At 36.7% G+C, this 22,794-nt stretch overlaps 1 protein-coding gene across 1 annotated transcript in view; it reads left to right on the top strand.

Annotated features, from left to right (window-relative positions):
* The window catches only part of NPEPPS (aminopeptidase puromycin sensitive), a 99,180-nt gene that overhangs the window by 55,286 nt on the left and 21,100 nt on the right, over positions 1-22,794 (top strand). Inside the window, exons 4-13 of the mRNA XM_021704551.2 lie at positions 6,655-6,776; positions 10,637-10,744; positions 11,928-12,128; positions 12,577-12,673; positions 12,785-12,818; positions 13,662-13,776; positions 15,909-16,073; positions 16,911-17,015; positions 17,446-17,506; positions 20,133-20,242. Of these exons, the coding sequence (XP_021560226.1) occupies positions 6,655-6,776; positions 10,637-10,744; positions 11,928-12,128; positions 12,577-12,673; positions 12,785-12,818; positions 13,662-13,776; positions 15,909-16,073; positions 16,911-17,015; positions 17,446-17,506; positions 20,133-20,242 (1,118 nt within the window). The remainder of the gene's footprint in view (positions 1-6,654; positions 6,777-10,636; positions 10,745-11,927; positions 12,129-12,576; positions 12,674-12,784; positions 12,819-13,661; positions 13,777-15,908; positions 16,074-16,910; positions 17,016-17,445; positions 17,507-20,132; positions 20,243-22,794) is intronic.

Genomic DNA, 22,794 nt, shown 5'->3' with positions numbered 1-22,794 from the left:
GTAAAAGATGTAGGAGTGGGAGATGTAGTTTGGCTAAAACTTCACTTTCTGTAGTAAGAAGAAAATAATGTATAAAATTGAAAAATGAAGAAATAGCTAAGGAAGCAAGGTATTTAGAAATCACAGAGTTGCTACTGGGGGCAGTATAGGGAGTAAGATAGCATTGGGCAGGGACTTGCAGCTTATATATAAGCCTATACTACTTTATGAGTTTTAAAGTAGGAACTATTACTTTGATAGAAATAAGATAAAATTTTTTTAAAGATTTTATTTATTTATTTGACAGAGAGAGACACAGAGAGAGGGAACACAAGCAGGGGGAGCGGAGGAGGGAGAAGCAGGCTTCCGGTGGAGCAGGGAGCCCGACGCGGGGCTCGATCCCAGGACCCCGGGATCATGATCTGAGCTGAAGGCAGACGCTTAACCACGGAGCCACCCAGTCGCCCCAATGAGATAAAATTTTAAAAAAATTTAAAATCTGTGGGGCGCCTGGGTGGCTCCGTGGTTAAGCGTCTGCCTTCGGCTCATAACCTTATCTTCGGCTCAGGTCATGATCCCGGGATCCTGGGATAGAGCTGAGCTCCGCATCGGGCTCCCTGCTCTGCGGGAAGCCTGCTTCTCCCTCCCCCACTCCCCCTGCTTGTGTTCCCTCTCTCTCGCTGTCTCTCTCTGTCAAATAAATAAATAAAATCTTAAAAAAAAAAATTTAAAATCTGTATCATTACAGACTACATTCTATGATCACACTGTGAGAAGATTAAAATCAGTTGCAAAAGAAAAAAATCCCTTCTCATATATTTGGAAAAATTGTACCTCTGAAAATTAATATCAAAGAAGATTTGTTATGGAAATTAGAAAATATTTAGAACTGAATAATGAAGTTACTACATAATATGTAGGATGCAAGTAAAACATTACTCAGCATATTTAGTTAAAACTGAAAATTAATCGCTAAGTATCAAGATCAAAGTTAGATAAGAATGGGTAACTTTAAAAAAGCAGAAGAGAGAAAGATTTAAGAGCAGAAATTAAAAAATGGAGAGGAGCAAAAATATTTTAAGATTTTATTTATTTATTTGTCAGAGAGAGAATACGAGCAGGGGGAGAAGCAGGCTCCCCGCTGAGCAAGGAGCCCAATGCCGGACTCCCATCCCAGGACCTGGGATCATGACCTGAGCTGAAGGCAGACGCTTAACCGACTGAGTCACCCAAGCGTCCTGGGAGCAAACATGTTTTAAAACAAGTTTTTAAAATCATTCCAGAAGATAAATAAATCTGGCACGCACGTGTGTGTGTGTGTGTGTGTGTGTAAAGATAGTAGATTCAATTGTTCAGCATTAGGAAATATGACATTATTAAGTCAAAAATTTCAAGATACTAGATTATCAAAAGAAGCTAGAATGTATTTGCTAGAATTGAGCAGGTAAGAATAGGCAGAAACTCCTAGAAGGAGCATGTGTGTTATATGTGTACATACAGGTATAATACATGCATATTCTATTGAATGCTTCATCTGTGCCAGATACTGTTTTATGTGCATCATAAATACTAATTTATTTAATCCTTTTTGAGATAGTTTCTGTTACCTGCACTTTATAGATAAACTAAGGTACAAAGATGGTTTAATTAAATAACTTGCCCAAGGTTAATTGGTGTTAGGTGGCAGAGCCTGGATTTCAAACCCATGCAGTTTAATCCAAAAGTCTATACTTCTAACCACCATATTATACTTTTTATTTTTTAATTAAATATTATAAAAATATAATACATTGTTTAAAATTCAAATGATATATAGTAGAAATGTGTTCGCCATCCTAGCCCTTTCTTCTTCTCTCAGCTCTTCTCAGAAGCAACCAGTTTCCTATGTATCCTTTTAAAACTATTCAGTGGTTTGTAAGCATTTCTGCATATACTGTTTAAGAACACAGAAACTAACATGCTATATCATATTCTGCACCCTTCTTTTCCCTTACATGTTTGTGTGTGTGTGTGTGTGTGTGTGTGTGTGTGTGTAAATAAAAGAGGTCGGGGGCACCTGAGTGGCTCAGTTGGTTGAGCTTCTGACTCTTGGTTTTGGCTCAGGTCGTGATCTCAGGGTTGTGGGATGGAGCCCCACCTTGGGCTCTGTGCTCAGTGGGGAGTCTGCTTGGGATTCTGTCCCTGTGTCCCTCCCTCCATTCTCTCTCAATCTCTCTAAAATAAATAAATAAATCTTTTTTAAAAATGGGTCAGTTATCAGTATATAAGAGCTTTGTCATTCTTGATGAGAACTATTTACAGCAGACATGGTAAATTGTGAAGTCATTTCTAAGGTCAGAGAAGGTTATGACCTTTTGTATACTATAATTTGACAGAGTTTGGGAGATTTTTAGTTAATACAACAGTATAAATAAGTAACTGATATAAATATTAGAATTAGAAATTATCTTATTTGAGGGGCACCTGGGTGGCTCAGTCTGTTGGGCTTTTGATTTCCGCTCAGGTCATGATTTTGGGGTCGTGAAATGGAGCCCTCAGTTGGGCTCCATGCTCAGTATGGAGTCTTCTTGTCCCTCTCCCTCTGCTCCTCCCTTTTCTTGTGCTCACCCACTCACTTGATCTCTCTCAAATAAATAAATAAAATCTTTTTTTAAAAAAGAAATTATCCTATTTGAGATGAGACTAATATTATTGAGCATCTGTAAATATGTTTGAAAATCATTGGCTTTCACATTTTCCCAAGATTCTCTGGAACACAATAACCCAGTCATTCTTCGCTTTAAAAATGACATCCTTATTTTTTCAAGTTTTAGTAGGCTGTACAAGCATTCTATCTTCTGGTAAGGGAATAGGGAGCATATATTGAAAGGACATTAGTAACCTTTATGTTTAGCCTCACCAGACTTAACAGTCATGCCAACTATTTCATAGCTAAGCAATACATTTTCTTTTCCGAAGTTGGCACATTCTAGAGTAATGGTTAAATTACCATGATCATTGTAAGCTGACAGCAACTTCAGAATCATTTGTTAAGGATCCTGCAGAGTGGTGTTTATTTAGAGAAACACTAGGTGATATTGACATTTCTAAGAGTGAAAAACAGGGTCACAGGAAATGGTGACACAAAGGCAGAGACCTTTACTCCCTTTTTATACAAATTAATCTGTCTTTAATTTTTTGGCATTTAGTAGGCTCATTAAATTTTTATTGAAGTATTTCAAGATCTACTTCAGGTTTTACAGCAATTATACTCTCCTAAGCTTTAAAGAAATAAGGTGTTTTTTGTTAGTTTGTTTTAAAGATTTTATTTATTTATTTGACAGAGAGATCACAAGTAGACAGACAGGCAGGCAGAGGGAGAAGGAGAAGCAGGCTCCCTGCTCAGCCCGATGCGGGGCTCAATCCCAGGACCCTGGGATCATGACGTAAGCCGAAGGCAGATGCTTAACCGACTGAGCCACCCAGGCGCCCCAAGAAATAAGGTTTTTGGTGGAAGTTGCAGTTTTCCAGTTGTTTAATTTATAAATGGGCTTATTGTATGTTTTAAAAGGTTTATCATCCCAAGCAGATAAATATTGCATACAATGGATATTGAAATAAGGTGTCTAATGTGAGGAAGCAATGTAAATTATGTGGGCAAACAGGTATAAAATTAGACAATCTGGCAATCAGTTCTTCAGTATGGTGTAAATTTGATAAGTTGACATTTATTAAGTTTTTTTTCCTCCTGTTTTTGCCCTATAATTCTACTATATTAATAGTAAATATTTTGTAATTAGTATTGTAAATATAACACTAGTTAAATTTATTAGTGATTTTTAAAAAACTTTAACTTGTGTTTTGTTTGAATTTCAGGTAATAACCTTTTCCAATACTTTGTATTTTGTTTAGTATGCCACTTTTTTGAAAGTGGCCACTATCAGTATCTTGTTATGGTTTGATGGCCTTGGAGATTTAAAACCGAGTAAAAGTGTAAGCAGCCTTTCTTATTTAGTTATGAGTTTTAAATCATTTTATTCCAAATAGGAAAAGGCAAAAGTAGATTTCCCATGGAATATGAGTTATATAAAAGAAATCTTAACATGTTAGTTGACTAGTGAAAACAGACTGGCCAATTCCATTTATGGAATTACAACAGGGGGCGCCTGGGTGGCTCAGTCGTTAAGAGTCTGCCTTCGGGGGCGCCTGGGTGGCTCAGATGGTTAAGCGTCTGCCTTCAGCTCAGGTCATGATCTCAGGGTCCTGGGATCGAGTCCCGCGTCGGGTTCCCTGCTCAGTGCAGAGCCTGCTTCTCCCTCTCCCTCTGCCATTCCCTCTGCTTGTGCTCTTCTGTCTATCTCTCTGTCAAATAAATAAATAAAATCTTTAAAAAAAAAAAAAAAAGAGTCTGCCTTCGGCTCAGGTCATGATCCCAGGATCCTGGGATCGAGTCCCACATCGGGCTCCCTGCTCTGCGGGAGGCCTGCTTCTCCCTCTCCCACTTCCCCTGCTTGTGTTCCTGCTCTCGCTGTGTCTCTCTCTGTCAAATAAATAAATAAAATCTTTAAAAAAAAAAAAAAAGGAATTACAACATAAAATTCCATCAAACACTTCTTTTTAAAGGTAGTGGGGTTTTGCAATCTACTAGATAAGTCCTTGTAAACTTTATTAATGTGAATATATCTGCTTTTTTAAAGATTAGTGAATTCCTAAAGAAAATAGGGAGAAATTTATATTATAGTTAAATTCTTTAGTATGAGTCATTTAGAATTCTTTCACATTCTTTTATTGTATTCTTATTTACTGTTCCAGTAATCTATCATTCTCTTTAAGAAAGTATTCATTGTCCCCTTCACACAGAATGTTGATTTTTAAAAAAATAAGATTCACAAACACTTATTCAAATGAGCTTCAATTCCCCCCCCCTCCCCCCAGCATGATTACATTAAGAATATGGCACTTTCGGGTGTCTGGCTGGCTCAGTCAGTAGAGCATGGGACTCTTGATCTCGGGGTTGTGAGTTCAGGCCCTACATTGGGCACATTAAAAAAAAAAAAAGTGGCACTTTTTTTAATGATGATGACTTCGCTGCAGAGGTCTGAAATTTTCTCTTGAAATTACTTTCAGAATGAGTTTGAAGCACATATGAAAATGAGTATTATTACATAATTGACATACTTAATAGACAACAGCGTTTTGTCTAGAAACAATATGCAGTTTGTCATTCACTTTTTCTGTAGATTTGGACTCTAAATGACTTTTGGACCTTTTCAAAAAAGTCAATTCAATTTTGGAAGGTGAAGATCTGACTGAGAGCATCCAAAAGGATATGTCAAAAAGAGGGAGAGTTAACATTTTGAACAATGTCAGTGTCATTGCTCTATGGCATTCCAAAATGACAGTTTAAAACATTAGGATATAAAAGTTTTAGAATGATTGCCTAATTATTTTATAGTCATACCATGTCTTTGATTTGTTAGATTCCCATGTTCTAGATCTTGTTATAAATAGGCACTTTAAAAGGATCAATTAGAAGTCAACATTTTTCTGGTTGGTTTTTTTTGGGGGATTTAATTTGTAAAATGTAGAATGGGATTATTGTTTTGTCATGCATCTGAATTTAGTAGATGACTAATAGATATTAATTATAATCTTTGTTATGAAAGAAGGTACCCATTTTGTCTAATTTGGTTTTGCCCCCATACAACAATAGAATATATATTCATGTTGCGTTTTTATTTGCATTTAGTAATTATTGAGTAAATGTATTTCTTTAGTATCATTTCAAATGATTGAAGTGACTGTAAGAGTTTTTTGTTTTTTGTTTTTTGTTTTTAAAGATTTTTATTTATTTATTAGAGAGAGAGAGTACAAGTAGGCAGAGAGGCAGGCAGAGGGAGAGGGAGAAGCAGGCTCCCTACTGAGCAGGGAGCCCGATGCGGGACTCGATCCCAGGACCCTGGGATCATGACCCGAGCCAAAGGCAGCCGCTTAACCGACTGAGCCACCCAGGCACCTCGACTGTAAGAGTTTTTAATGCCCTTTTGCCAGCCAAATCATTGATCTTGCCTATATAGTTCCTTTCAAAAGTATGGAATCAGTGTTCCATTTGGATTGAACAGACAGGGTTTTGTCTTAATGATGGAGTAATTGGCATGAAGTCCTCTAAACGGACCAATTTATATGGCATCATTGGCAGAGAACATGAATTTTGGATTAAACAGGCCTAAATTTTTTATCTCATTCTTGCTACTTACTAATCGTGTGACCTCAAGCAAATTATTTAACTTTTCAGCCTCAGTTTTCTCATCTGAAAAAATGGAGACTATATCTACTAGTTTCTAAATATTTTTAAAGCACCATGCACAGTAGCATGTCATACATTTAGTAATAAATGTTCATTTCCTTTCCTGTTTTTATCTTTACGTATTGGTGATTAGAGATTAAGTTAATAAAGTTAAAAAAACTTTCTAAACAGTCACCCTAAACATGATGTTAAGGTTTACTTTAGGATTAGTTTGCCATTTATTTTAGTAAATACTATATTCTCCCCATTGCCAGGAGAAGTGTTTGAGAAAGGAAAGAATGATTTGAACATTGTAAATAGTCAACTAAGTTAGGGTCTTAAGGATATATTTTTGATAACTTGTACTTAATGTCTATATTAAAGTGGTTTTCATTCATCTTCAATCACAGGTACAGGAACCTTAAAAATAGATTTTGTTGGAGAGCTGAATGACAAAATGAAAGGTTTCTACAGAAGTAAATATACTACCCCTTCTGGAGAGGTGCGCTATGCTGCTGTCACACAGTTTGAGGTATGGTGTTCTTCTCTAAAATGTTGTTATCTTAAAGTAGATATTCTGACAAAGTTCTGTTCCATTATTTGCATGATTATTTCAGGCTAGGTCCCTTTGGCCATAATTATGTTCATGATTTTGGAATCTTTATTTTATATTGAGCCAGTTATCTCCATTATAGAGCGAGAGAATTAGAGGTGGGCTGGAAAATGGATACACACACACAACACACACACCAGCATTACTATTTCATAGGAAAAGCCACAGGAATCAAATACTAAGAAGACAATTTTAATTAAAAAAGGTACATAGGGGACGCCTGGGTGGCTCAGTTGGTTAAGCGGCTGCCTTCGGCCCAGGTCATGATCCCAGGGTCCTGGGATCGAGTCCCACATCGGGGTCCTTGCTCAGCAGGGAGCCTGCTTCTCCCTCTCTCTCCCTCTGCTTGTGCTCTCTCTGTCAAATAAATAAAATCTTTAAAATAAATAAATAAATAAAATAAAAGGTACATAGTATAAAAGCAATTCAGGTATTGAAATTCTGTTACATATGTTTGTATAAATGTGTATGTATATATGTAACAATAATACATGCATGTATGTGTATATACATATACATCTGTATACATGTATATATGTTTTTAATTTTAAAGATTTTTATTTATTTGACAGAGAGAGACACAGCGAGAGAGAGAACACAAGCAAGTGCCTCACTATGTACCTTTCTTAATTAAAATTATACTCTTAGTGTTTGACACCTGTGGCTTTTCCTACCAAATTAATAGTAATGTTGTTGTATAGCATTCCTTTTATTCTTTGACATGTCCTTGCTATATGTTTATCTTACTATATTATCTGCACTTTGATTTTTATTTATCAAGTATATGCAAGTTACATAGCTTGTTTTGAATTTGCTAGTGGTACTTTTAAGTATTAAATCTAATTAAATTTATTCCTGTACATTTCAGTATGGATAATGAAACAATTGATCCTATCTATTTTTATGTTTCTGCCTGTATCTCTGTATTGTTTGTTTTGCATACCTAAAGTTTTGGATTGGGGCGCCTGGGTGGCTCAGTCAGTTTGACATCCGACTCTTGATTTCGGCTCAGGTCATAATCTCGGGGTCGTGGGATTGAGCCCTGCATCAGGCTCCATGCTGAGCATGGAGTCTGCTTGTTCCTCTCCCTCTGCTCCTCCCCTCGCTTTCTCTCTCTCTCTCTCTCTCAAACAAATGAATAAAATCTTTAAAAAAAATTGCCATAGCTATTTAGGCTTAATTCTGTGTTTCCATTATTTTAATGCTTATCTTTAGCCCTTTGAGCACTTCTGCATCCTGGAATGGTTGCCTGGAGTATGTCTCCAAATAAAAAAAATTTTTTTTAAAGATTTTATTTATTTATTTTGACAGAGAGAGACAGCGAGACAGGGAACACAAGCAGAGGGAGTGGGAGAGGGAGAAGCAGGCTTCCCGCTGAGCAGGGAGCCTGATGCGGGGCTCGATCCCAGGACCCTGGGATCATGACCTGAGCCAAAGGCAGCCGCTTAACGACTGAGCCACCCAGTCGCCCCCAAATAAAATTTTTTTAAGGGAGGGTATGTGGGTAGTATACTTCCAGAGTCTTTGCACAACTGAAAGGCTTTCATTTGCCTTAATACATGACCAGTTTTACTGGGTGTATAATAGATTTGTTGGGGAAAAAAGAAAAAAAGAAGAAGAGCAGCCCCTGACATTCAGAAGTTGTACCAGCACTCCCAGCTAGTCCATGCTGTTCTTTTTGACGTAAACAGCATCATAGAGCACCAACCTCAGACAAGGTTACTCTGAGACCATGATAAAGTGAAAAAAAAACAAGGGTGCTTCATAATTTCATCTAAGGACAGACAAAAGCAAGGTCACTGTGCTACCCATGAAATAAGGAACAACTCCCTCTCTTAAGTTAAAATGAGCGACATCTTTATCGATTACGGTTTTAGTCTTGCTCTAGGCTGCCCTCTCTACAGGTAATATTTGTTGAGATGCGCACCCACAGAATCGCCTCCCCTTTTTGACGCCACTCAATTTAGAGTGAATCTAAATCCTTACCCCAATTCACCCTGCCAAATCCAGAATATACATATAATAGCTTCTTTCTTACACACCCCAGGGTTCCCCTTACTATGAGTTTTCCCTTGCTACAATGAATAACAAACCCAACTTTTCAACTATAAGAGTGATATATACAGTTGGCTTACAATTTTTCTCTTTCAAAGGTATATAAATGTTGTTCCACAGTCTTTCATATCTCATTTTGTCAAGGGGAAGAATCACACTGGAGTATCGTTTTTTCCCTTGTAGAGTAACATATTGTTTTGTTTTGCTTTGTTTTCTTCTTAATTGCTTGTTAAATTATTTCTTTGTACTTAAAAATTAAAAATTTTTACCAGGTGTTCACTTTTCATTAACTTTTACATAGTAATTGGTGAACCCTATTGATGTTCAGATTCAGATCTTCAGTGTAGCCAAGTTTTCTCCTATTACATACTACATTTTCACTGTGGTTTGTGCTCTGCTCTCTCATAATAAGTTTGTCTAATCTCTATCCCTCAGATGAAGTTTTGATGGCTTTCATCACTCTGTCCTTTTGATATTTTAGAAACTTTTTTTAAGAAACTTTTAAACCTGGGGCGCCTGGGTGGCTCAGTCGTTAAGCATCTGCCTTCGGCTCAGGTCATGATCCCAGGGTCCTGGGATCGAGCCCCACATCGGGCTCCTTGCTCCGCAGGAAGTCTGCTTCTCCCTCTCCCACTCCCCCTGCTTGTGTTCCCTCTCTCGCTGTGTCTCTCTCTGTCAAATAATTAAATAAAATCTTTAAAAAAAAAAAGAAAAGAAACTTTTAAACCTTGTTATCCATGTTACTCATTTAATTTCTTCTAGTATAAATTCATTTCTCTACCGCTGCTGCTCCTAATTTCAATTTTTCTGTGCTATCTTTTCTTTCCTTGTACTCTGCTTACTTTTCAGATGTCTTATTTATTCTTTGAATGAATTCATCATTTATTTAACTTCTTTGAGAGTGCAATTAGCCATCTGACATTTTCCTTGGAGAAACTTTTCCAGAAGTATGTGCTTCCTCTACCTCTCTATAATTTATTCCTTCTTTTCATGATACAGAATCTTGTAATTGGTTCTGTTTTTTTTACTTCATTCTGTTTTATTAAAGTTTCTTTTATAACTGGTATTCTACTGAACCGCTAAACTTTATTTTGCTTTAACAAGTTTGCTCTTTCTTAAAAAACAAACAAGTTTACTCTTTATTTTTGAAGAAAAAAATGAGGTCTTGTTAAGTAAGTCAAGTGGTGACAGTTTTATGTGTAGTATATGGAAATGCCATTAAATGGATGACCTGCGACGCCTGGGTGACTCAGTCGATTAAGCGTCTGCCTTCAGCTCAGATCATGATCCCAGGGTCCTGGAATTGAACCTTGCATCCGGCTCCCTGCCCAGTGGAGAGACTGCTTTTACCTCTCCCTCTGCTCCTCCTGCTCATGCTCTCTCTCTCTCTCTCTCTCACTCTCTCTCTAATAAATAAAAATATTTTTAAAAATATGTATCATTCTAAATTATTCTAATACTGTATATTGTTAAGATCTGTAGCAGACCTAATTCCTGGATTATTGCTTGTTTTTGTTTGTTTTTGCGTTGTTGATGTAGCAGGGATAATAAGCCCCATGTTTTCTCTGTAGTCATTCCCTAGTGTGTTGCCTGGCATGGAGTAGAAAGTAAATATTTAAACAAGTGAAGGAATGGATGATAGAAAGAAGATGATGACGGTTACTTCATGAAATAGTCGGTTAGGTTAATTCAGTAATATTTATATTTCATATTCTTTTTTTAAGGCTACTGATGCCCGGAGGGCTTTTCCTTGCTGGGATGAGCCTGCCATCAAAGCAACTTTTGATATCTCATTGGTCGTTCCTAAAGACAGAGTAGCTTTATCAAACATGGTATGTATGTGTTTGTAAGTATATTTAAAATTTGAATAAGCATTTATAATACTTAGTTTTCTGGTTAGATGCAGTAGCATGAAACCACTTAGCACGGTGCTTGATACATAACAGGAGCACAGATGTTCATTTTCTTTATTTCCAGTAAGCCCTCTTTTTTTAAATTTCCTTATTTGGAGTTTCCTTCCTCATGGAAGAAATTTCTTATAAACTTTAATTTGGAAAACTGAAAAAGTGGTAAGTTTAATAAATACTGCCTGAAAAAAAAATCTGACTTTCTTATTAAATGCCAAAAGATATAGGCATGTAATGAAGTGTATTTGGGTTTCTGGTTGATTGTATTCTTAGAATATGCTCTCTTCACTGATGTCATTATCTCTTTCATAAATAGAGTAAGCATTTACCACTTGAAATATACTGTTTAAGACAGAAGTACCCGATAGCCTGTAATATGAATCTGGGGAATTTGGAAAAGCTTACTGTACCTGAAAATACCTGGCTTTTGCCTCCTTATGGTGCAGAGAATTCCATAGAATGCCATTCTCTTCTCAAATATTCCTAAAAAGGAGGCTAATATATTAAACCAAAATATTATTTTATAGTTTAGTATGAATGAATTTATCAGGTCTGTTCTTGAATAAGTCTTCCTTGGAAGAAAGAATAGATCTTGTGAAAGTAGAGCCCCTGAATAGGAAGAAGGGGGGGGGTGGACAACAAAGAGAAATTAGGAACTCTGTAGGTCAAGTGGAAATTCCTCCACAAATTTGCTTAGAGCCAGCCTTGGTATAGAGAATGCTCTAAATTTAGATATCTGTACCCTTTGAAATGCAGATTTCACAATTACCCTTCATTAATAATTATTGCCTTTTATCCTTATTTCACTTGAAAAGTATTGAGGTCTTACTTAAAACATCCCAGTGCCTGGCATATAATAGGTATTCAAGAAAAGTTGCTTCTTTTCTCTCATAGATCCTTGGGAGTTTTAACACTTTAGCCCCCAACTTCTTAGTGTTTCCTTCTTAATAGGAAAGATTTTGACAGCATAAAAGCAGTGGATGAATTGGGATAGATAAGTAAGCAGTGCTGGAAGGGGGAAGGAGAAGCAGCAGAGTTTTTGGCTAGTATTTGCTTTAAGGTATTTAATGTCAATCTGTTTAAATTTTTTCTCTCTCTTTTTTTTAAGAATGTAATTGATCGGAAACCATACCCTGATGATGAAAATGTAGTGGAAGTGAAGTTTGCCCGCACACCTGTCATGTCTACATATCTGGTGGCATTTGTTGTGGGTGAATATGACTTTGTAGAAACAAGGTCAAAAGATGGTGTGTGTGTCCGTGTTTACACCCCTGTTGGCAAAGCAGAGCAAGGAAAATTTGCGTTAGAGGTAAATGTACTTGAAGAGGATTGTTCCAACAGTCCATAACTCCAGGTTGGGGAATTTACATTTCTGATCAATTATTAGTACAATTATTTATAATTTAGTCTGAAATTTGTGTACTTTGGTTTTATTTTTAATAGAATTTTGAAACTACCAACCTTGGTGTTACATTAGCATTTTACAAGACAATGATTAAGAGAATATTAGAGTGGAATTTATTTATCCACAGAATGGGTGGGAAAAGATGTAATATATTTTTCATACCAATATATTATAGATGGATTAAAGTTTGGCCAACATTAACAAAAGCCAAAGACTTTTGGAGGTAGGGTTCCCCGAGGTTGGTTTCTAGTAACTTGAGAAGCTTTGGCTTGCAACAGGATTCCTTTGTGGATTTCTATATGAATTACAATAAAATATTTATCAGATGGTTCTTTTGTTTATACTTTTGTAGGTTGCTGCTAAAACCCTGCCTTTTTATAAGGACTACTTCAATGTTCCTTATCCTCTACCTAAAATTGATCTCATTGCTATTGCAGACTTTGCAGCTGGTAAAGTAAATTTCATTTTATTGCTGAATTGTAATAACTTTTTTAAATTTTGTGATTTTGAGGAAGAAGTATGTACATATATCAATAAATGTTTATGTTTATTTTATGAAGGTGCCATGGAGAACTGGGGCCTTGTTACTTATAGGTATGTTAATGATGCATTACCCTGCCTTATCTTTTCAATCACTGATTTCATAAGAGCTTCACTCCTAATCACCAGTTGAGTAGCTTCTGCTTTATGATCTGCTGTAAATTTTCCTACCTCCCCCACTTCTGCGCACATTTTAAGAATGCAGATGAACACCCTCTGGTGCTACTATCTGAGATTGTAAGATTTTAAAGTGAGCATCTGGCATTAGTAACATTTTTAGATCTATTTTTGGCTGACTTTCTCATTTTGGTGCCTTCTCTTCCTCCCAGGAGTTTCATAGTTATTTTTCCAGCTTGAAGAACTGTCTCTGCTTTAATGTTTTCTAGCCAAGTTTTTACATATCTGTCACCACAATACAGACATGTGGGTTGTATAGTTTTTAAAGCAGGGTCTGTAAACAAGTTTTTGCCCCGCCTTCTTTGATGAGTTAAGTTTTGGACAGCCTGCTCAGTATTCTTTTTGGGACTGTGGAATGCATGTTCCCCCCACTTGCCACTCCCCTTCTTTTAATGGGAGGACTGTTTACTCTCTCTGTCTAGCACAATAATCCCTAATCCCTTAGACAAAGTTTTTTAAAACTTAAGGCATCTGTCCTGTTTACAAACTGATGTTTAAACTTGTGTCACACCTTTGATCTGCTGTTGTGTGAATTCTGTTGGAATAGTCTTTAATCTTCCCAGAACTTTTTCTGTTCTGTACCTCTGGGGAAATGTTTTCTTGACATCTCTAAAGCCTAACTTGACCGTCTTATTTACCATTTGAATCTCCCTCCCCCATTTGTGCATGCCTTTTATTGCAATACTTACATTGTTTAAAAAAAATTTTTTTTTAACACAGGGAGACTGCATTGCTTATTGATCCAAAAAACTCCTGTTCTTCATCACGCCAGTGGGTTGCTCTGGTTGTGGGACATGAACTCGCCCATCAATGGTTTGGAAATCTTGTTACTATGGTATTTAATATTTTTAAGTGCTCAAATATATTTATCTTCATCCTGCTGCACATTATTTTGGCTACATAGTATTTCAGGTTTGACTGGAACATAGTACTAAAAAATAAATGAATGATAGAAAATCTTTATTTTAGAACATCCACTTTGAACAGTGTTTATCAGAATCTCTGTGTCAATCAAGAGTATGTGGATAGTCTTTATTCAACACAAAATACTTCCTAAACTGTTGTAGAATTTGCCTGCAAATGGCAAAGTCATAATACTAATTTGAGTGAGAGAAAGAGATTCCTCTTAGGTACAGAGATTACAGGCTAACTATAGTTTCTTGAGCATATTTATTATGTAGTTTAGTAGCTGAAAAGTAACCTGATAAATAACAACATGATCAGTTAGGTTGAAATGTTTTTAGGAGTCAGTTTTCTCATTGCCTAAAATGTTAAGTTGAAATTGGATAGAAATGAAACTAGGGAGTAACTGTAAAGTATATTAAAATTTCCAGCTGTCCCATTGAAATTATTATTTATTATGTTTGCAGTAAATTTTGCAGCATTTGCAGTGAATGATCTCTGTTCTTAAGTCTTGACCTTTCCCTCTTACTCCAAATAAGTACTATCTATGTCGGCTAGCTGTGTTCGAGTTTGGGAGCACAGAGTTTAATGAGTGAACTAGAAGTACCTCTACAAAGAAAGAACTGGAGATTCTGGAGCCAGCCAAATTCCCTGATAGCATTTTAGGCTGCCAAAGAGCAGAACCTGACTTGGATGTTAGTTGAGTCCATATGTCATAGGAATAAGCAAGAAAGTAAGACATTTAGCAACTATTACGTGTCTGAGACAGCTTTTAAAGAAAGCCAGGCCTTGAAATTAAACCATTTCCTTTTGCTTTGGGTGTTTAAAATTTTACTTAGGGGTGAGAAAAAGTTTTGAAATATAATTTCATGTGGAATTAAGTATGCTGGTACCTGTATTCAAATATGTACAGAAATATTTTCTTCTCCTAATGTAGCAAGTTTGTTGCTACCAGACAATTTTTGTTAGCTTTGAGCAGTCTTCATTTTTTATGATTTTATTTTTAAACTACCAGCAATAAATTTTAGTAGGGGAAATGTGCACATTCTCATATAGCTTTTAAGCAACTTTTTACTGGATTTGAGCAACTGTTCTAGTTTAGTTATTAGATGTCAATTGTTTCTTTAACTGAAATTTAAGGGCTCATGATAGGTTGGTGAATAACTAGCTCTGTACCAGCTTATCTTTGTGGAAGCTACTAGTTAAGTGCACAAAGCACTTAGATAGCCTTTCATCACTTAATATTGAAAATATTTTATCTTTTCAGAATTTTAAATAAATGCCTTTTTGCTTTTCACCATTGCATTAGTCCTTTAGCATTTATCTTGGATTCTTATATTGCTTTCTTTTTGTAAGAGATTTAATCAACTTTAATGAAACTTAGATTAAAATCTCTTTCTAAAAAGTTGACTTTTTTTAAAAATTGGTTTTATCTGTGACTCATTTGTATTCTTTGTCCATTCTACTGTTAATTCTTATTAGCAGGTGAGAATTTTATATTCCATAAATACTTAAACACCGTTCATTACTGAACTACTTACTGCCATGATACTTCTGTTAATTTTACCTAATTTTATATGAGCAGTACTGCTTTTCTGTTTATCTAGAAAGTTTAACTCGTCAATCAGTCATTATGGAAATCCTTCCCAGTTTTCCTTATTTGGTCCTGGTAGCTTTCTGATTTATTAAACTAAATTTTACCTGACAGTATAGGCTCTTGCCTACATTTATCTGCCCTCTTCCCCTTTTCCATGTGAGGGCTTTCTCCCCTCCCTCCCTTTTTCCTTCCATTTTTATCTAGCTTTGGTAATAAAAAGTTACTTAGCTATGTTTTGAAATGTCCCTCAGGCCTAATGCCAAAATCACCAGTTGGCCTTCTTTAGCATCTCTTTTAAGCATCTTTTTTGTTTAGAGACATGAGTTATTTACTGAATGTTTTTTACTGAATTTTGGCTTATTAAGTTGTAAGTTGTAGAGTATAATGGAAGGGACATGTGAGTTTTTCAAATTAGTGGAATGATAAATACTTTGTTTTCTTTACACATTTCTTTCTTTTGTTTTTAGGAGTGGTGGACTCATCTTTGGTTAAATGAAGGCTTTGCATCATGGATTGAATATTTGTGTGTAGACCACTGCTTCCCAGAGTATGATATCTGGACTCAGTTTGTATCTGCTGATTACACTCGTGCCCAGGAACTTGATGCTTTAGATAACAGCCATCCTATTGAAGTGAGCCATACTTTTCAACCATTGGCCTTTGCTCTCATTTCTAATGAAATAAGTAATTTGTTATAGAGATACTTAGGAGCCTGAAAAGAAAAGAAAATTGCACGGGCAATTCACTTGTTTTTATAGCTCATATTTTCAGTCTTGAAAATCTCACAAGAGTAAGTACTAGTTATGTTTCTTTTTAAGGTAGACAGTATAAGAATTTTATCTTTGTAGAGGCAAGTGCTATATATACCCATAAGCATTCACTAAATACATTTTTATTGAACAGTATGGGAGAACCATGCCTGTTGGGCAGTATGCACAAGGGAACATTATGATTCCGTTGTTTCAAAGAAAATTCTGAACATATTCTTTTATTGTTGTCATTGTCTAAAATATATATAAAATTTTATTTCTCTTGACTTAGCCTATCCTTATTTTGACTAGTTTATATGAACAGATTTTGCCTCCAAAGAACTTATAGTCTACCTTGACATATTTAACCAAAGTCCTATGTAATTATAAGCTGTTACAGTTAGTTGCAAGAAATCAAATGTTTCTCATCTCTCCCTTCCTCCGTCTCCCAATTCCCCAATAAAATGATCCATGGTGATTTGCCTCCCAGCAAAGCCAAGCCAAGACCCACAGAGATGGTGGGGATCATGTTATATACTCCGCTTTATTAGTGTTAGTTACTACAGTCTTTTTAAGGATCATCAATATGCATTTATGAGTGAACTAAAGGCAGAAAAGTATCTTATGAGTTAGGAGGGTTTTTCTAGAAAGCTTTTTATGTAATTTAGTATTACAGGCTGTCTGCTTCCTGTCATAACCCTGAATCACACTGTCTGCCAGGTCAGTGTGGGCCATCCTGCTGAAGTTGATGAGATATTTGACGCTATATCATATAGCAAAGGTGCATCTGTCATCCGAATGCTCCATGACTACATTGGGGATAAGGTAAAAAAAGCAATTAAAAAAATCTTCCATCCTTTTATGATGAAATCATAGTGTTTTGCATGGAAAAAAAGTGTCTACTTTTATCTAGATTAAGTTCCTAAGTAATTTTTCTAGACTCTAGAAGGATATTACCCTGATCTGGCTTATCTTCTTTTCTTTTTATATTGACTCTTGTGGTCTCTTAGATGAATGATGTGTAAATGTGTTTGGGGGATGTGTGGGAGGCTGGTATAAAACTTAAAAGCAAATGCAGAAGACAAAGAGTATGCATTCTTAAATAAAAGACAGTAGACATTAGAGGGATAGATGTTTTTCAGTAAGTCCGACACTCAGCTAATTTGAGTAAATTAGCTTTTGAGTACTAATATGCAAATACACTATAAATTCCAAGGTCTTAATCTCCTGGATTTTAAAAATTGTGTTTTCTCAGGACTTTAAGAAAGGAATGAACATGTATTTAACCAAGTTCCAACAAAAGAATGCTGCCACAGGTAATCTTTAATAGCTTGAGATAGCAGTGAAGAGAAGGTGTTGGCACTCTATCCAGAGCGGGACATTTACTTTTTTCCAAATGCTTAACCTTCCGTGTGATAGGAAATAAAGTTGACCTGTTTGGTGCCATGTGTTAAGTCATAGATCAACATGAATCAGAACCCGTTATCCTTCTTGTCCCCCTCCAGAACTCTGCTCTCCGTAGCTCAGTGTCCTGCCACCTCAGAGAGTCTGAAGAGTTTGGTTTACCTTACCAGAACTTGGTCTTTTTGGTGACTCATTGGTTTTATTGGCCTAAATTGACCAATGGCCATTAAAATTGCTACAAATTAACCATCTTTTACTGAACTTGTGGAACTAGTGCAGTGAGTTTCAGTGAAGGTTTAAGAGTTTTCGTGGTTTAAGAGTGTATAGTGGTCTATGATTTATTGTGTATGGGAGTCAAAAGAAAGAATAAAGGTAGGAGTTGATTGAAGATGAAAAAGAGCCAGAGTGGAGTTTTGAGTTCTTCAGTGAACAAAAATAGTTTAAAAGCAAGATTTGTGGGGGCACCTGGGTAGCTCAGTTGGTTGGGCATCTACCTTTGGCTCAGGTCATGGTCCTGGGGTCCTGGGATCGAGCCCCACATAGGGCTCCCTGCTCAGCAAGAAGTCTGCTTCTCCCTCTCCCACTCCCCCTGCTTGTGTTCCCTCTCTCGCTGTCTCTCTCTCTCTCTGTCAAATAAATAAATAAATAAAATCTTAAAAAAAAAAAAAAAAAAAGCAAGGTTTATGTAATGTCACTAGTATCTAATAGAATGACAAAAGTTCAGAGAGGCCTGGCATGGGCTCTTCCTGAGGTTTGTGACCTGTGAATTAAAAATACAGAGTATATCTGCCTCTCTGTTCAGGACATGATGTAACCCTGACACTCTCCCCTCCTACCCTACCCCCACCCCCTGCTGTAAATTTCCACCTCAGTTTATAAAAGAGAGAGGCATTCTGTTCCTTAAAGCAGAACTACAGAGAATGTGCTCCTGTAAGTTTTCTGAGTCTTTAGCATGCATACATATAATACATGAGGAAAGAACCTTATAGTTCTTTTTTCTTTTTTTTAAAGATTTTATTCATTTATTTGACAGAGAGAGACACAGCGGGAGAGGGAACACAAGCAGGGGGAGTGGGAGAGGGAGAAGCAGGCTTCCCGCCAAGTAGGGAGCCCGATGTGGGGCTCAATCCCAGAACCCTGGGATCATGACCCGAGCTCAAGGCAGACACTTAACGACTAAGCCGCCCAGGTGCCCCAGAACCCTATAGTTCTTAAACTATAATGTACACACAGTGACCCAGGGTCTATGGAAATGTTTCTAATTAAGTGGGTCTGGGTTAAGACCTGAGGATCTGCCTAACAAGCTCCCGGTGAAGCCAGTGGCTGGTTTATAGGCCACCTTTTGCACAGCGAGGCCTACCATGGACCTTTTCTTGGTTTGCTTATGTTATGAAAGACAATTGGTAGTTCAGACACAGTGCAGTCACCATCCATGGTTTTGATCCTCTGTCTCTCCTCACTCCCCTTTCCTTAATTCGTGCCTTTATGATCTCTCTCCTGAACTCTGCAGTTGCCTACCAGCTTAGTACTCTCTTTGGTTTTCTCTCTCACTCTGAGGCTGGCCAGGGTTATCTTTCTGAAGCGAATCTCTGATTGCATCACCTCCTAATTAAAAACACTCAAGATACTTCACTCCCCTCCACAGTAGAGCCCCACAGTCTTAGCAGCTCAGCCCCGGCCTGCTGTCTCAGCCTCAGTGCTCCCACACCTGGGCCTCTGTCTTCAGCTTATTGAAAATTTGCTGTTATTGATATTTTCTGTCTTTTCTTACACTTTCTTCTTTGTACATAGACCATTTATTCTGTCTACCTGGATTGCCCTTTTCCCTTTGTCAGCCTAATGAACGACTCCTCTTCAAGATGGAGACCAAAAGCCAACTCTTGTGAAGCCTTTATTTTTCTTGGATTTTTCTTGAAGGGCTTTTCCTCTGTTCATGTCCCAATTCTAGTGTGTATCACATTGTATTGCTCTTTTGTTTACTTGACCACCAGTGCTGTTTGACCCTGTGAGTTTTACTTCAACCTCAGAGCATTGAATATTTTTTAACCTCTGTTAATCAAATGGGTATAATGGTTGTAAGTTTGTGGATGATTATTTAGGGGTGATCTTGAATATGTTTCTATTTGTTTCTATTTCTTCTTGTTTGAACTCACCTGTTTATCTTTTGGTTATTATAATTTGTGATTTTCTTTTTAAGTAAACTCTAGGCCCAACGTGGGGCTCGAACTCACAGCTCCGAGATCAAGAGTCGCATGCTCCACCGACTGAGCCAGCCAGGCACCCCTATAATTTGTGATTTTTTTAGTAAATTGGAACAATTAAGGACATCTTAGACTATAAGACCAGTTTTTGTAATAGAATTTATTTAATGGGGAGGCGAGGGGACATTAATTTGACCCCCTGTTTGTCTCCTGAACCTGAAAGAACCAAAAAATTGGTTAGCAATGTAGTGTCAGGAGTTATGTAAAATTTCTGGTTTGTTTAGGAAAACAAAAATGTCAACAGTTTAGATTTTCATTGTTTGTGTTTATCTTCTAGAGGATCTCTGGGAAAGTTTAGAAAATGCCAGTGGTAAACCTATAGCAGCGGTGATGAATACCTGGACCAAACAAATGGGATTCCCCCTCATTTATGTGGAAGCAGAACAGGTAACCTTATAAAAAGTCCTCCAGTTCATCTGCTACTGTATTAAATGAAATTCAGTCAGTGTTATCAAATTTGCTTTTCTGTACTTTAAGTATTCTAGGTAACATTTAAGCCAGCCTTTGCATTGTTTTCTCAGTGATTTATTATTTCTATACTGAATAGTTTGTCCCCCACATCATTAGAATCATACATACTTACAGCAGAAAACAAAATGTTGTCTACTTTTACTGTCCCCAAGGAAAACTGTAAACTTGATATGTTTTTTTTTTTTAAGTTTATTTATTTATTTACTTATTTAAGTAATCTCTATACCCCATGTGGGGCTTGAACTCACGACCCTGAGATCAAGAGTTGCTTGCTCTTCTGACTGAGCCAGCCAGTCACCCCTTGATATAAATCTAAAATGAACAAGTGGGGTTTATTCCAGGAATGCAAAGTTGGTTTAACAGTTAAAAAAACAGGGGCACCTGGGTGGCTCAGTTGGTGAGGTGGCTGCCTTCGGCTCAGGTCATGATCCCAGGGTCCTGGGATCGAGCCCCTCATCAGGCTCCCTGCTCTGCGGGAAGCCTGCTCCTCCCTCTCCCGCTCCCCCTGTTTGTGTTTCCTCTCTGGCTGTCTGTCTCTCTGTCAAATAAAATCTTAAAAAACAAACAACAGTATATTGATTCATAATCACTACATTAACAGAATACAGGTGAAGAACCACATAATCACTTCAATAGATGCAGAAATAGCATTTGTTAAAATTCTACACCAATTTACAGTATTCTTTAAAATTAGGGGTTTTTTTTTTAAGATTTTATTTTTAAGTAATCTCTGTACTCAACTTGGGTCTTGAAGCCACAACCCTGAGACTGAGAGTCGTGTGCTCTACCAGCTGAGACAGCCAGGTGTCCCTTAAATTAGTTTTAATGTTGGTTGGGTGGCAGTGTGATTTTGATTAGAATTGCACTATTATTAGTTGAACTGTTAGCTGCATTCAGAGAGGTGTGCTTCAAAATGAGTTGTCCCCCCAAGAGGACTGAGAATTACACATGAGCCTTCAATGCATACCAGAAGTTTATCTTAACTTAGTTTAATTATATGAAATTATGGAATTGTTCTCTTTTATTTCTTTGCCATGGTTTTTTGACCTGCACAGAGAATTAATTACTGTTCATTTTTAGGGAGGAAGATTCATAACTCTTTTTTGGTGTATGTTCACTCTTGTGGTTCTGCACTGTCCATAAAACTAAGTATGTTTTGCAAAGATTTTCTCAATATGGCATTCTAAGTTAAGTTAGTAAATTTGGTTTTTTGTACGGTAAGAATTCTAGGTGACACTTAACCTAGCCCTTGTACTCTCAAAATGCACCCCAGTTTACATGATTTGTTACAGTGCTTGCAGGTTAACCTTCTGGAGCCACATCTTACCCTTAAACATGATTGTATTTTATAATAAAGTATACACATTTGAAGACCTCTCAGTTAGATTGAGCATTTGAAAAGGTAGTTTAGGGAATGCAATCAATCATTTCTTATTGGTGGGAAAAGATACCTAGAAGCTTAGTGACCTACTATTAGGCCATTATGACCATTTTGTTTCTTTCTACTCTTCTTCCTCCACTTTGAACTGGTCTGTTAATAGGAGATGCCTGATCAAACTTGACATTGACATTCTGTATTGACTAACAAGTAGTTTTCATTTTATCTGTTTTTAAGAATAATGACATGCTACAAAGATGATTGTTCTTTTCACCCCTGGGGATTTCATTCCTTCAAAAACTGTCAGCACTTTAGTGATTACATGTAAAATAGACTATTAGGCCATATTTTTTCTTCAAGCAGAACACATTTTTAAGGTATCAGTTAGAATACTAATACCTGACTTCCTCTGTGTTACTGAGACTAAATTAACTTTTCCATCAGGCTACTTTCAAAGTCTTACTTTCTTTGTTTTGTTGTTTTTTGTCCACAAACACAGCCAAACTCATCCTCCATTTCACACTATAATAAAAATGAAAAGCCTATCTATGACTCTTAATTCCTTTAAAAAAAGGAGAGCACTCCAACATATAATATCTTGATTATGATTTATTTCTCACTTTATATTCCCTAAATGTAAACATTTTTGCTTTATTTCTGAATCAATTTAAAAGTCACCTTTCAACTTTCTCGACAACATCTCTGTGACAAGTAACTAATCAGTGATGGATGCAGTGTTTAAGTTCATTAGCAAGTTCTTTGTGGCATCAAAGTGGTCATTGCTGCTTTACTCAGATCTTTCAGCTTTTCAATTCTGTCTTGTGTAGTCAGTTTATCCATAAAGGTCATGGCCTAATTTTACATTTGATGTGGGTGATGCTAAATCTGTTATATCTTAACGTTATTTAAAATGTTCCAGGACATATTAACAAATGATAAGTAAAACAAATGAATGCATACTGTTGAAGTATTTTTTTTAAATATGTACTTGCCTTTGTTGCTTCTAGCTTTTTAGTGTTTTGCAGTTTTTCCCCCACCACTTTTTTTGTGTTTCATTGCAAAGCTCAGCCTTTGAAGCAAGGTGTGTGCC

Source organism: Neomonachus schauinslandi, chromosome 15 (genome assembly GCF_002201575.2).
Source record: "Neomonachus schauinslandi chromosome 15, ASM220157v2, whole genome shotgun sequence".
NCBI lineage: Eukaryota > Metazoa > Chordata > Mammalia > Carnivora > Phocidae > Neomonachus > Neomonachus schauinslandi.
This window is presented reverse-complemented; position numbering and strand designations above follow the sequence as displayed.